Here is a 14724-nt window from a genome sequence, read left to right as displayed (position 1 = left end):
CTCATTCTCGAGGAGAGGGTCAGCTGATCAATGAGACAGAGCACTCCCTGCATGTACATGTTGGCAGAAGAAGGGAGGGGCTCTGCAGAGGAGGAGCATGTAGAGAAGATGGCATTCCAAAGCTTCTATGCTCACTATATCATGTCATGTGACTGTGGTTACCATGGTAGTAACATGACACTTAGCAAACTGTACATCATTAATGACAACCTAAAGGTAACAATTAATGAAAAATGACCACCACCATGTGTCTTCCAATCTATTTATGTTAAGAAAACACACAATTTTTTCATGAGTTTGCAGTTTTCAGGTGGCACAGTGTTATCTGGCCACGGCCTTTTGCTTTGCTAAAGTGCTGAAGTGAACTGCAAATACCTGAGTATTATTTAGGCATCTTTATGGGCAGTTTTGTGTTAGTTAGGAATAAAACTCAACATATAAGGCCCATAACCCATAAAATAATATATCCATACTTTTGTTTCTGTATTCTCGTATGGTTGAATATTAAGGTGCCCTATAAATAAAGAATTGTGGCTAAAATGAACAGGAGATTTTTACTCAGACGATCACAAGTGATTAATCGCAAAACACCAGTCACCTTTTTGGATCGCCTCGTGTTTTCTGAGGTGAGGTACACCACCGATTTCTAATCACAGAGCGCGACCATCGTAATACTCTCACTGAATAGGGTGTACTGACATTTATTAAACATAGTCCTGTGGAGTTGAGGAAGGAGGAGATGGGATATCTAATGATTCAGCCCATAAGACTTGCAAAATCGGGCAGTGAGGCGGTGATGTGGTAGCTATTAGTAACGCTACCTTTACCATTCGCTGATGGATCCATCTAGCGTCATTCAGCAAAATCATTACATTCAGGGATAATGGCCTGGTGGCATGGACGGGAAAGGTGAATGGACGGGGGAGGTGAAGGCTAACAAGTTTCTGGATGTTGCCCTACAATATGGCCTTGCCTCCACTTCAATGCTGGAAACCCCATCTCTGAGGGACTACAGCAAATATCATTCTCTGCCGCAATGTTATAGTGGCTGTTTTAGCAGCCAAATCAGTGACATCTCTGTCTAAAGCCAGAATCCCGGTAATATGTAAAATGTCCCGAAATGTGAGTTATTTGACAAATCATCCTATAATTATACACAGACTTTCAAAGTTTGCAAATAATGAACCAACAGAAAAGTATCATAGTTTCATCACACAAAACAAAATAGCCAAACTATTGTCACAATGAATTGCCAGAGTGTGTTTATTAAAAGCATTATAAAGGGGTGACCAACGTACAAGATGTTTCTCAGAAGAGCCTTCTTGGCTGCTCATGTTATCATGACATCCACCCATTATGGGTGTTTTGGCTGTTTGCTCCATGGTTCCACTTGCAAGTATTGTACTTGGCCCTATTTACATTTCAAACTATCCAATATCCCCTTAAGTATCTGCAATAGCAAATTCCATCTGATTGTCAACATCTCATGGAGGTTGGACTTTCATACCATTAAGCTTAAAAATAAAATATACATATATACATTTATAATTGGATTAATGTTCTGTGTATTTATTGCAAATGTTAAGTACAACACCTGAGCTAAGTCGTTCTTCACAGAGGCTATTAGTTCTGTATGTTTGCATTTAATAAAATTAAATCTTCACCATCCACTCTCATGGAACAGCGCCCCCAAGTGGACAGATTATAGAAGACCGTAAATGCTTACAGAAACTGGACACACACCTGTAGATCCTACTGCTCAGTGTGCGCGCCAGGTACCAAGGCCGATGCCCAGTATCACCACACACATAGTAATGACCACACTGTACGAGATCTGTCCCTTTAGCACCTTCTGGCTTAATTGTGTCCGGTTAGTGCAGGCGGAAGGTGACCACACCCACAGGCCGATACCGTCGGCCGCATTTACTGACATATCCGATAAAGATCTAAATGATTTCTATAAGTACAATATTGGCCATAGCAGCTGTTTCTGGGCCGTAGGCTGAAAAATCAACCTAGTGGCCTTAAAAACATGCACATCACAAGCCACAGTCTCATCCTGTTATATGTTTTAAATCAGTGTTTCCCAAACCCAGTCCTCAGGGATCCCTAACAGTGCAGGTTTTCCAGGTGACATGTGACATAATTAGTAGCACCTGTGGTTCTGTTACAATGTGTCAGTCAGTAATGATAACACCTGTGCTCCAGCAAGGAGTTTTAGAAAACCTGCACTGTTAGGGGTACTTGAGGACTGGGTTTGGGAAACACTGTTTTAAGTTCTCTAACTGAGCAATACTGGTTCAGGACATTGCAATGTGCATAAAGCCTTTATCAAACTATTACAATGTAAATAATATTATGTATGTTCAATAACTCAGGATCAGCCTTTTCCACCGCCCCTCCCCACAATCTGCATCGTTAAGAAAGAATGGGCTGATATAAGTTTAAGCACCACATAAATACGATGAATGATCTGCATAGGTGTTTGCCATATGTCTGTATAAAAATAATTATTAAATGGAGAAAATACCACTAGTAAAATATTTAATCACCAATGTTGTAAGGAACTGTAACCTCCAAAAATGCTCTGTGCTTAACTATGCCTAACACAGGGGACTGTATATTTTAGACATAGTTGAATTCTAGTTTTCTAAGCTATGAGCAAGCTCTGATGAAGGTGTCTGCGACATCTTGGCTTGGTTTCTGTTATGTTTTTGGTCCTTTTTCATACCTGGCCAGACCCCCAATGACATCAAACTAAAATAGTGTCAGAAATGTCTCCTGCCAGTAGGACCATCTATTGTGTCCACTTATATCACATTATCACCTATCAAAGAATGAAACTAAGGGATTATAGGAAAGAGAACTCAAACAATGGAAGCTTCATTGATTGATTAGCTCTGGGAGCAGATCCGCAAAAACATTTCTAGTAAGTAAAGTCCTATAACAAAAATGTATCGTTCATAACTTAACAGTTACGTTACACAAATACAAAACAAAAATTCAAAATATAGATTTAAAGTCCTTCAAGAATTACCAGCATAAAGGAATTGCTGGAGCTGCTGGATTCTTGATCCCTCGGTGATCTTGGATCTATTTTGTGACAGGTGACTCTGGGATCATAAGACATAAACATTAAACATGTGATCACTCCGGCTCCTGTTGTTCTCCGTTCCCTCGCTGGAAGCTGCCGAGTTGCTTGTTCCAGAGTCTCCAGTAACTGCCCTCCTGGGCCAGCAGCTCTTTATGTTTGCCCGACTCTGTGATTTGCCCTCCTTCTAGTACCAGGATGTGGTCAGCCTTCTCCACCATGTACATCCGGTGAGATATGAGCAGTACTGTCCGGTGCTGAGCGCTGTCATACACAGTGCTTTGTATCTATAGAGAAAGGGACTGTTTAAAGGTTCTGTCCTTTAGTTTTAAATGTTCTTTCGAAATCTCAATGGCCATCCCATACCCTGTACATCAAGAGTCCCACTCTAGGAGACCCCCATATACAGAAGAAGGGGATCCCATCGAAGTGACCCCCGACTGCACCGAAAAGTTCTGCAGGTTATGTCTGAAAGTAGTGTGTGATAAAACCTTGGCTGCCTAGTGGTGGAAGTATAGAGAAGAGCTACAGAAACAATGAAATTAATTTCAGAAAGTGTCACATGATGTGGAAACAGCTGGAGGAAATAGTTCTAGGCCAGTACTGAGTAAAAGCAGTTGTTGGTGGAAGATTTTATATAATCCGAACTCCAAGTTAGAGTTCTAAAGCCAGCTATGCTGGGAGTATTGGAATTTATAGCAAACTCTGATTAATATACTCTTTCCTTTTTACATATTAAACAATGACTAACCTGCAAAAAATTATTTTGCTGCAATAAAGCTATTATTTATTTTTAAATTTCACTATTGTTGCCCTTTAAATCACTATATGGCAGTATTGACCTTACTTTGGAGTGGAGATAATCAGGATCTGGCATTAGCATTAATGAGGACGTGTTATTATGTCATGGGGACAAAATATATGATATTATAATTATAATATATTATAGGTATAATTATATTTCATAGGTACATAGAGGAAATGGTGCATATATGTGATCTGACCGACTCAATCCCTCATCACTGGTCTCACCTTGAGCTCAGTGTCTGTATCCAGGGAGCTGGTGGCATCATCCAGGATGAGGAGCTTTGGGTCCCTCAGCAGAGCTCGTGCTATCGCCACTCTTTGCTTCTGTCCTCCAGAGAGCAAATCTCCTTTCTGCCCAGCACCTTAGTGAGAGAACAGTCCAAGTACTATTATATTCACTGCAAGTCTATTATATACTATCTATCTATCCATCCATCTATTCTCATATCTATCTATTCTCATATCTATTATTTTTATTTAGTTAGTTATTAGGCGCAACAGATTCCGTAGCACCGGATACAGAAGCAGGTAACAAATAGAAGAGGTAATACACATAAATAGCACAGATGATTGTGAGTAACTCTATGGGGACTCACACGGAGTGCAACAAAATACATGACAAAACGTCCATAGTAGTCAGACAGCGGACAGACATGGGACGATAAGTAGAGAGGACCCTACCAGTGAGAGCTTACATTCTAGAGGGAGGTGTGGTAAGAGACAATAGGACCAACTGGAAGAAAAAGGGGATGACAGGCGAAGAAAGAAGGTGATGGATAGAATGGTTAGGAGGTGGGTAGGTTAATACCTTGAGACAAAGTCAGAGATGTAAGGGGGAGAAGTGTTGGTAAGGGCTGTGTAAGTGAGGGTAAGGAGCTTGAACTGAATTCTGAAACGTATAGTGAGCCAATTAAGGGATTTACGGAGAGGAGTAGCGGAAGAGGTGTAGCAGGAGAGGAAGATGAGCATTCTGTATTGATTGAAGGTCAGAAATGTGAGAGTTAGAAAGGCCACTGAGAAGGAGGTTGCATTAGTGGAGACAAGAGGATTTTGGTTGCTTATTGAGAGAGGAAGGGACGGATTTTCGTGATGTTACAGAGGAGGAAGTGGCAGGATTTGGTGAGGGTCTGGATTTGGGGGGGTAAAGCTGAGGGCTGAGTCAAGGTTGACTACAAGGCTACGGGCTTGGGTGACAGGAGAGAGTGTGATGTTGTCAACAAAGAAGGAGATATTGGAAGGGACAGAAACATTAATCAGGAGGAAAGATGATGAGCTCAGATTTGAGGATGTTGAGTTTCAGGAAGAGCTGTGACATCCAGGTAGCTACAGCGGAGAGACAGCAAGATACCTGGGTCAGAAAGGCAGGAGAGAGATCAGGGAAGGAAAGATAGATTTGTGTGTCATCAGCATAGAGGTGGTATTGGAGGCCAAATGATTGAATGAGTTCACCGAGAGAGGTGGTGTAGAGAGAGAAGAGCAGAGGGCGAAGGACAGAGCCTTGTGGGACTCCAATAGAAAGGAAAAGAGGGGGTGGAGAGTCAGAAATAGAGATGCTAAAAGAGCGGCCAGAGAGGTAGGAGACACACCAGGAGAGAGCTGTTTCACGAACACCAAGGGAGTGAAGGGTGGTGAGGAAAAGAGTATGATCGATGGTGTAAAAAGCAACAGAGAGGTCGAGGAGTACGAGAAGGGAGAAGTGACCTTTAGACTTAGCTGAGAGTAAGTCGTTTGTTACTTTTGTGAGGGCAATTTCAGTTGAGTGAAGGGATGGAAGCCAGACTGAAAATGGTCAAGAAGAGAGTCGGAAGAGACAAAGTCTGCCAAACGATTGAAGATAAGTCGTTTAAGAATTTTAGAAGTAAAGGGAAGCAGAGATGTGATCGTTGGAAAGAGAGGTCAAGGGAAGGTTTCTTGAGAATAGGGGAGATGAGAGCATGCTTGAAGGCCGAGGGGAAGATACCTGTGTAGAGAGAGAGGTTAAAGAGGTGAGCAAGGTGACAACAGGCAGTGGGAGAGAGGGAGCGGAGGAACTTGGAGGAGAGAGGATCGAGAGGATAGGTTGTAGAAGAAGAGAAGGAGAGAAGAGAGAGGATCACATGCACAGTTACAGGAGGGTAGGAGCCTAGGGTGGCAGAGTGAGTGATAGAGAGGTCAGGTGGGTGGAGGCAGTTCTGACGAGAACAGATTTCATTGCGGATAGAGTCAATTTTGTCTTGAAGTAGGTGGAAAACTCAAAAGCGGTGATGGACGAGGGGGGAAGAGGTGGGGGAGGATACAGTAGAGAATTAATGGTAGCAAAGAGGCGTTGGGGTTTATTGGACAGGGAGGAGATGAGGGATGTGAAAGAGGTTAGTTTGGCAATAGAGAGGGCAGAATAGTAGGAGGAAAGGATTAATTTATAGTGGGTAAAGTCAGCAATGGAGTGGGATTTCCTCCATTGGCGTTCAGAGGAGCGGAAGCACTTTTGGAGGAGATGAGCAAGAGGGGAGTGCTAGGTTTGGAGTTTAGATTGGCGGGGACAAAGGGGGGTGGTAGGGGCTGCAGAATCAAGGGCGATAGAGACCAAGGAGTTGTAAAGAGAGACAGCAGCGAGTAAGGGTTCGAAGGAGGACGCAAAGATGATGGGGTCAATGCTGTTGATGGGACGCAGAGTGCAAGCAACTTTGGGTGGGAGAGGGTGGCCAGGGGGTAAAGTAAGGGTAAAGGAAAGGAGATTGTGGTCAGAGAGAGGGAAGAGAGAATTAGAGAAGTTGGAGATGTCACAGAGATGGGAGAACACTAGGTCCAGGGAGTGACCTTCATTGTGGGTGGCGGAAGTTGTCTATTAGGAGAGGCCATAGGGGGAAGTGAGATTTAGGAGTTTAGAGGCAGCGGTAGTAATAAGAGGGTCGGTAGGGATGTTAAAATCCCCAATACTAATAGTGGGAAGATCTGAAGTGAGGATTTAAGAAAGCCAGGCGGGAAAGTTATCAGAAATTAGGAGGAAGGGCCAGCAGGGTGATAGCTAACAGTAACACGAAGGTGACGAGGAGAGAAGAGGCAGATGGAATGAACTTCAAAGAAGGAGAAGGAGAGGGAGGGTTCAGGGGGAATAATACTGAAGGTGTAGCCAGGAGACAATAGGACACCTATACCACATCCTTGGCAGTCCCCAGGATGGGGAGTATGGAAGAAGGAGAGACCCCCCAATAGATATATCTATCTTTCTATCCTTCTCCTTTTGTGTGACTATGATGAATAGGGATGTGGCTCCGTTGATATACAGTTATTATACCTGTCTGATAACCACTTGGCTTCTCTGAGATGAAATCATGTGCATTTGCCACCGATGCTGCATCTTGCACAGAGCTTAGGCTGACCTCCCCCAACCCATAAGAAATATTGTCCTTCAAGGAGCGTGCGGAGAGTACGGGTTCCTGACTCACCACTGATACCTAGAATGAGAGGAACAAAATGAAAAAATATTTGGTAGTTAAATAAAAACAAAAGACTGATAGTGTTATATATACGCACACTGAGAATTATTTGTTTATTTAACAACAAAGTGTAAAAGTATAAAACCAATCATCATAGAGGTTTCCTCAATCTGGTGCAAGTTATATAATGAAGCAAATCTCCAATTGGTTGCAAGAGCTTACTGCACATTTGTATTATTGCTAGTAAATAGCCACTTCCTGTGTTTGTAGTAATACCAGAACAATCATATCGATACGCTTTTTGGAAAAAATTGCTCCAATGTTTGTTGAGATAAGAATGATAGTTTACACTCTTACACACACACACTCACACTCACACTCAGATCATCATACTCCTTCTCTCACTGTGAAACAGTCTACTGTAATACTAGATCACAGACACACATACCCTCAAAGTGAAATAACCTTCTGTAGCGCTAGATCACACACTCTCAGTACGCTGACCTTTCTGCGGTAATACTGTTTTTCATAATCTGATAATGGTTTCCCGTCTAGTTGGATCTGTCCTGATTGCGGTTGATAAAAATTGAGCACGAGATTGACCACGGTGGACTTTCCTGCATCACACGGACCCACCAGAGCTGTCACCTGACCTGGCTTCAACTTGAAGGAGACATTCTAAGGAATCAAAAAGGGAACATTAGTTTTGGTAGATCTATTGGAGCATGTGTTGCCCACATGTAGAAGACAACACTGGCATTTCTGTCCAGTATCAGTACCTTTAGAACAGGGGTGTCTGGTCGCTTGGGGTATGAAAAGGTGACATCTTGGAATTCGATAAGTCCCTTCATATCGCTCGGTGTCAGATTCCCTGTTAGCGGCTTTTGTGGGGTTCGGTCCATGTACTCAAAAACCTTCTGTGAAGATCCCACAGCTTTTCGTACATCGGGATATGTATGGAGCAAGGCCTGAAAAAAGGTTAAGATTATTAACAAAAATAAGACTCTCAAACAGAACAGTTTCAAAAGACTTTAAGAGCAGGTTCAGTATTTGATAGATGATGATGTAAGACCATCGCTATAGATGAGAGACGTCTCATACTAGTCTGAATGTGAGCAAGTAAATTATATCAGCATAGGAGAAAAATAGAAATATCAGTATTTGAGGCTGGAAATTGGAGCTATATGAGCGGGAGGTCTACAAGGTATCAGAGTGTGACAGAGATCTCCGGAGCATCAACATACAGAACCAGCAAATACAGATGGAGCAGACTTTATTGCAACATACTTTGTCCTGTGGTTATGGATTAAGTGGACAATCTGTGCTATTTTGTGGCTCATATCTGATTAGTTTAGGTGTAAACCACATGGGATATTTCATCTAATTCCATAATATACTGTACATATCTAGAGATGCTCCACACCGGCAACAAATGTGCCTGGATTATTCTCATCATCATCAGCGAGAATTTACTCCTGACCTCCAGCAAAACTCTAGTAGATGAAGGAATATCTCAGTGTCTTCTCACCTCCACAGCAGATGTGAACTGCAGCTCATACAGGACAAAAGACACCAGATCTCCTCCGCTGACCTCTCCGTTTGTTACTAAAAGTCCACCAAAATACAGAATGCCGACCTTCAGAGCCAGACCTGAAAACTGCAGGGAGAAGTAAAGACATATAGACATTACACAGATTTATTATTATCTATTATTTGTATAAAACTATTACAAAATGACTTATTAAATTGTATAAATAATAACTCCATACACTGCCCTTGTCAGTGACATAGATATCTGCACATTCATACATCACAATATTCCTGATTGGAAATTAGGGCATATAGGGCTAGAACCCCAATCTCTCCAAACCATGGCCAATCCACTCATGCCACTCATATTGCCATAAGACCACACCCATTTCCCTGATCATTCCCTCTGAAAATCTAGAGTGACCCGCGAAAAACATATGAAAGCTGGGAATTACAAGTAAATACAATGCAGCATTATAATTATTGGTGAGAAACAAGTTGATTAAAATGTTGTATACCGTATCCATAATTCATGTCTGCAGGGCTCCAACGAATGAATGGGCTACAGATCATTATAAGTTTGGGATGTATTAAACCTACATACGACTGCTGATATATGTTCAGTTTCCATAATGAGGGATGGAAAATGAGTTAGATGAGGAAATTGCATCATCAAATCCCAACATCCTGCCAGAAATATAGAAGCTTTAGAGGCCAACGATGCATGTTACATTAGTATTATTAAAATTATACTATTATTAATTTCCATAAAGCAGATGTCCAACACTGGAAAGCCTCTTCTTGTTTAGCAGTGTCCTGCACTACCCCATATCTATAAGGAGGGAGCTCCTTCCATACATAGGCAAACTGAGGGGGTGGGTGTTTCCTAATGCCTGGAAACCCCCTCCAAGCCTGGGACACTGTATAATTGAGGTGGCTGGACCCTGCTCCCTCTTCACCCAGCTCTGCTTGAAACCAGTAGTGCAGCATTGCCCATGTATATTATGGAGATAGGAAGAGTTAGAGATTATAGCCACGCCTCCCTTCTCTCTTTGCACCTCTAGCCAGAACGACTAAAATATTTTGGGGCTCTAGGGTTAAAGGTTTGTTTGTTTTTTCCTGTTGGGTTACACGGAAATCTCAGTAGATCTCTTTTTCATGGGTTTAATTTTAACTCTTCCACTGGCAGACAGCACAGAACCCACCAGGGCATCTTGATTTAATACTCACGCTGTTGGCCACTGCAGTGAAGCCGTAGGCTATGGCCTCCACCTTGTTGAGCTGGTAGGTGTCCTGCAGCTTTGCCTCATAGCGGCGGCACTCTCCCTCCTCATGAGCGAAGCTGCGTACTGTCTTCATGTTGGAGAAGGTCTCCAGGGACACCTGATTGGCTTTAGAGAGGGACTCTTGGACCTTCACAGCTAGATTCTGAGTGAAGGAGAGAGGAGCAGTGATATTTTAGCTCATTACTGTGTCTAGATCTACATCTGTGCAGTGGGAGTTAGTCAGTAATGTAACAACCAGTTTATGTTCAAAAAGGTGAAGAAGTTTTAATGTGTTATAACACATTTAATTAAATTCATTATTTGATGTGACAAACTGGTGCTAGATTGTGGTGGCAACGCAGTTTCTATAAGAAGCAAAATTTATACAACTTGCTAAAGAAAAACTCCATCCTAAACAAAAAATTTGCATCTGGGTGCAATTAAGTAAGATATGTAAAATAATAAAACAAATCTGCTTCACTACACTTCCCCGATCCTCCAATCTGATAGTCTTCTATCATTGAGACTCCCATTGGGATGGTACTGTTACAGGCATGGGGGGACTCACTGGATCGGAGAATCAAGGGAGCGTAGAAAAGTGACATTAAATAATAGCTTGTTCATCACAAAATTAAGTTTTAGCTTTGGGAATAAGTTATCCTTTACATGTGTATGTGACCAAATTTTTCTCACCTGGTAAAACGTTCCTGATAGTTTAGGCACAAGCGTGACTATAAAGAGACACAGTATGGTGAAGAGCGTCAGCTTCGGGGACAGGCTGACCATGTAAATAATTAGAAATATCAGCCTCATAAGGTACCACATTAACAGGCTGAGATTGTGGCTGAGAGCTTCGCTCATCGCAGTGATGTCAGCAGTGACGCGGGATGTGATGTCACCTAGAAGAGAAGTGATGTAATCAGGAGACAAGATGGAAGGAAGGTTCTGATTAGGGCGGCTGTCTTCTATATGTGTTACCTGTGGGCACAGTGTCGAAGAATGTGATGTCCTGTCTCAGGATGGAGCGGAGAAGCTGCCCCTGGGTCTGGGTGTGTACCAGGCTCATGGTGACATTGAAGATACAGTCACATATAAATTCTGTCACCGCACTGCAAGCCAGAAAGTCATTTGTATTAATGGTAATATATTAGATAAAACACAACCAACCCCCATTCTGACAATGTCTACTGTAAAACAGTCAATAAATTATTTAAAATCTCAACTTCTTTCTATTAAAGATCTTTGTCTTCACCCATGATGTGGTCCTATTCCCACTTCTCTCTGCAGAAGATGTTCTCTGTATACCCTGTGTTACCAGAAATAAGGAAAGATGATGTGGACATCATCATAGAGGGGAATATGCACAAGGAGATCATTTAAGGTGCGGTCTTGAGCAACCTCCACTTTTAGAAGATGTCCATCAAGATGTCTCTTGTTTGTGGTTCTAGACCAATGGTAGAAGCTTTGAGTATGCACAGTACTGGGGATCATTAGTGGATCTCCAGATTTTGGAAATAAACACACAGACAGATCAGATGATTTATGGATATTGATAGGGCTTACCAAACAGTTGCTAACAATTGATTTCTTTTCTTCACTACATAACCACCAATAAGTGACCAATGAGAGGACCAGTTGTATTTACACGTGTGTACTTAGTCTTAAATGGTCACATTAACTGGAAGAGGCCATGTTACCGATACCTTGTATTGTGGGAAGAATACCCTCACCTTGATAAAGTGATCAGACTCATTACTGTAATAGTGGTCCAGAATATGGAGGGGTCCTCCTTGTTCTGGATCCAGTCTGTCATCCGTCCTGTGTAGGTGGGCAGAGCCATCTCGCCTGTTGTGAGGGAAAATGAGAGCAATAAGATAGACGTACTCATGGAGAAGGATGACCGGAGACCAGGGTTATATGTAAGATCTCACGAGCAGGGCCCACTTCCCTCTTGTTCTCCTTCGACCACTACACCTTCTGCCTGGTCCTCTTCACCACTAGGCCCGCTTCCCCAGCCCAGTGTCTCAAGCCCATGCTCCTGGGCCCAGGTCTACCTCACACGAGTCTTTCTTATCACTTATGCTCACAGGATAACTATTAGCTTGATCTGAAATACTATGGTCTCTGCTATGTTATTTCATAGCTGAGTGGTCTTTGTACAACTATGTATAGAGTAATTATGTATTTTTCATAACTGTCTGGGTATTATTGTAAATGTTTACTTTGTTCACTCCAATGTACAGTGCCCCTTATAAATAAAAGATAATAATAACAAATAGATTGAGTATAAGAAATGTACATCACCCTGTTTCAATATACAGATTAGATCATTAGACCACTATTTTTTTTTACACATCTCTTAATCATTTAGCAATATAAAAATGAACCTCTGTAAAGTGATGGACCTCAAATGGGCAAAACAATAATACTGGGGGAAGATACAACAAACAAAACACAATAATAAAAATAAGCAAAACAATGAAATAAATAAATAAATATTGCCATTCACTGCCTCTCGGCTCTAAGCCCAGGGGCTGATGGAAGCTTCCAGACAGAACAAAATAATGGCATTTATCTTCTATTATACACACTTTTTTTATATTGCATATTTATGTCTAGTCCCCTACACTCAGCTACAATGCACGTGGAGCTCCCACTATTCCTGGGAAGCCGTCATAAAGACGACATGGCAAAGCCGTCTAAGAAGATGGACTATTGCTGCCCAGTATAGGGACTGAATCCTCTGCATTCATTACTGCTGTAGATAAAAAAAAATAACACTGGAAAAACTGTGCCGGATATTACAGTCAGTGACTGTGTTATGCTATCAGCAATTACAGAACCTGAAAAGTAAATACTGGATTTGAGCAGACTAAAGACAATGTATGCTGTTTATTGTATGCTGTTTATTGTATGCTGTTTATTGTATGCTGTTTATTGTATGCTGTTTATTGTATGCTGTTTATTGTATGCTGTTTAGTGAAATACGCTTTGTAAGAAAAAGGTATCTGTTTGGCTGGTAACCAAATACATATCTGACCAAACAAGTAATAAAAGGATTTAGTTTTGTACAAATACTAATATTGTGAGAATGTAGCAGAATATCTGACTCTTCCTACCCAGATTGATTTTGAGCAATGAAATGACAATGATCGTGTGTAGATATTCTCTAGGTCAGCTACTTACCCCATGATGATAGTACCAGAAATACAGCCACAAGCAGGAATCTGCCTGTGTAAGGTCTCAGAAGAGCAATTAGCCTCCATATAGAGGCAGATGATCCCGATTCATCCTCCTCATCCTCACCGTTGAGAAATAGCTGATGCCAGATGACTGCAGAGGTCAGTGTGAGGAGGTAACAGTAGAAGAATAGGTCCCTGTGTCCCCAGCTGTGTAGAAGTTCAGCACTGGCGTGTGGTAGAAGCAACGCAGTGAAGGTCACACATGATGGGACCAGTAGACTGAGGACTGAGCAGGACACCAGAAGAGGATTTCCTTGTAACCAGGGTGGTAGTTTGGACTTACAGATGACCACACGGGCACCCAATGTCAGGGCTGTCCACCGTGCCAGGCCCATCAACCAGACTAGGAGGAGATTCAGAGACAGGAATTGGGTCAGAACCAACCCCGACAGGTGCATGGTGCCATAATCCACACCAATGAGGCAGCACAGGGACCAGAAGGGATGCATCATGGGAGAGTCAGCTAAAGAGTGACAAAAATATTATATTAAAACAAAAAAGCAAAAGAGGGAGTGAGATAATGGGGTGGTGAGAACACAAAGGACCTAGTAATGATACAGAAATATATATATATATATATATATATATATATATATATATAAACACACAAGCACACACACACACACACATATCAACATGGGGCGAGAAAGACAAATGCTGCCCCCCTAGCCCTCAATTTTAACCAAATGAACCTCAAACATTCCTAAATTGCGCCCCCCTTCAGCGGTGCGCCCTGGGCGGTTGCCCCTATCGCACGGCCCTAGTTACGGCCCTGGTGATTTGCACCCTAGGTGATCTGCAGCAAGTGAGAGAGTGTTTGTTGCCAGCAATGGACATAGTATGTTAACCCTTAATGTCCAGTGAACCAAGTCCAACCAATGTAGTGCCAAGTCCAAGAGTCCTATCAAGTCTACAGCTGCATCACTTTAGGGCATATAATACATTAGATCAGATAATCACATGCCATAAAAAGAATAAATGATGTAAAAGAGACAACGGTTATAAAGTGCATGGTGGGAGTATAAGGAGCCAAAGTGACTGACACAGAAGAGGGTCCTATATTATGTATATGTGATACATACAGAACACAGAACGTGTCACTCATCACCACTATAGAGAGGTGTAAGGTGCCTCATGCCTCTCAGGAGGGACATGATACAGAGACCAGGTCGGTGTGATGGTGACAGAGGGGACAATATAGGTATATTTTATACAGGTTGTTACTGACCTTCCACATATAACTGTCTCTTCTGCTGCTCTCTGCTCCCCTGTGTCTGTGTCTGTGTTTGTCTGGATCTATGAGACAGAATCCCCCCAGCTTTCCGGGAATCGGCTTATTAACAGTAAAGCGAAAGTGAAAGGAGTTTTAGTGA

At 42.2% G+C, this 14724-nt stretch overlaps 1 protein-coding gene across 1 annotated transcript; it reads right to left on the bottom strand.

Moving 5' to 3' along the window:
• Positions 1 to 1245: 1245 nt before the first annotated feature.
• On the bottom strand, positions 1246 to 14693 carry TAP1 (transporter 1, ATP binding cassette subfamily B member). Its single transcript, XM_075186482.1, has 12 exons — positions 14580 to 14693; positions 13296 to 13814; positions 11840 to 11954; positions 11088 to 11218; positions 10803 to 11008; positions 10075 to 10272; positions 8843 to 8971; positions 8094 to 8282; positions 7819 to 7992; positions 7173 to 7332; positions 4124 to 4260; positions 1246 to 3378 (listed from the first exon to the last, which is right to left on the bottom strand). Exons 2-12 carry the CDS (start codon positions 13801 to 13803, stop codon positions 3148 to 3150), a joined length of 2178 nt encoding a protein of 725 aa, XP_075042583.1. The 5' UTR covers positions 13804 to 13814; positions 14580 to 14693; the 3' UTR covers positions 1246 to 3147.
• Between the last annotated feature and the right edge of the window lie 31 nt (positions 14694 to 14724).

This window comes from Mixophyes fleayi, chromosome 9, assembly GCF_038048845.1.
Source record: "Mixophyes fleayi isolate aMixFle1 chromosome 9, aMixFle1.hap1, whole genome shotgun sequence".
Classification (NCBI taxonomy): Eukaryota; Metazoa; Chordata; class Amphibia; order Anura; family Limnodynastidae; genus Mixophyes; species Mixophyes fleayi.
This window is presented reverse-complemented; position numbering and strand designations above follow the sequence as displayed.

Coding starts and splice junctions, on each gene's coding strand:
- TAP1 (XM_075186482.1), bottom strand. CDS start 13,803: ATGATGCATCCCTTCTGGTCCCTGTGCTGCCTCATTGGTGTGGATTAT. Junction 7,333..7,818: donor AACAGTATTACCGCAGAAAG/GTCAGCGTACTG, acceptor CTCTCATTCTAG/GTATCAGTGGTGAGTCAGGA. Junction 4,261..7,172: donor GCCAAGTGGTTATCAGACAG/GTATAATAACTG, acceptor TCTCTCACTAAG/GTGCTGGGCAGAAAGGAGAT.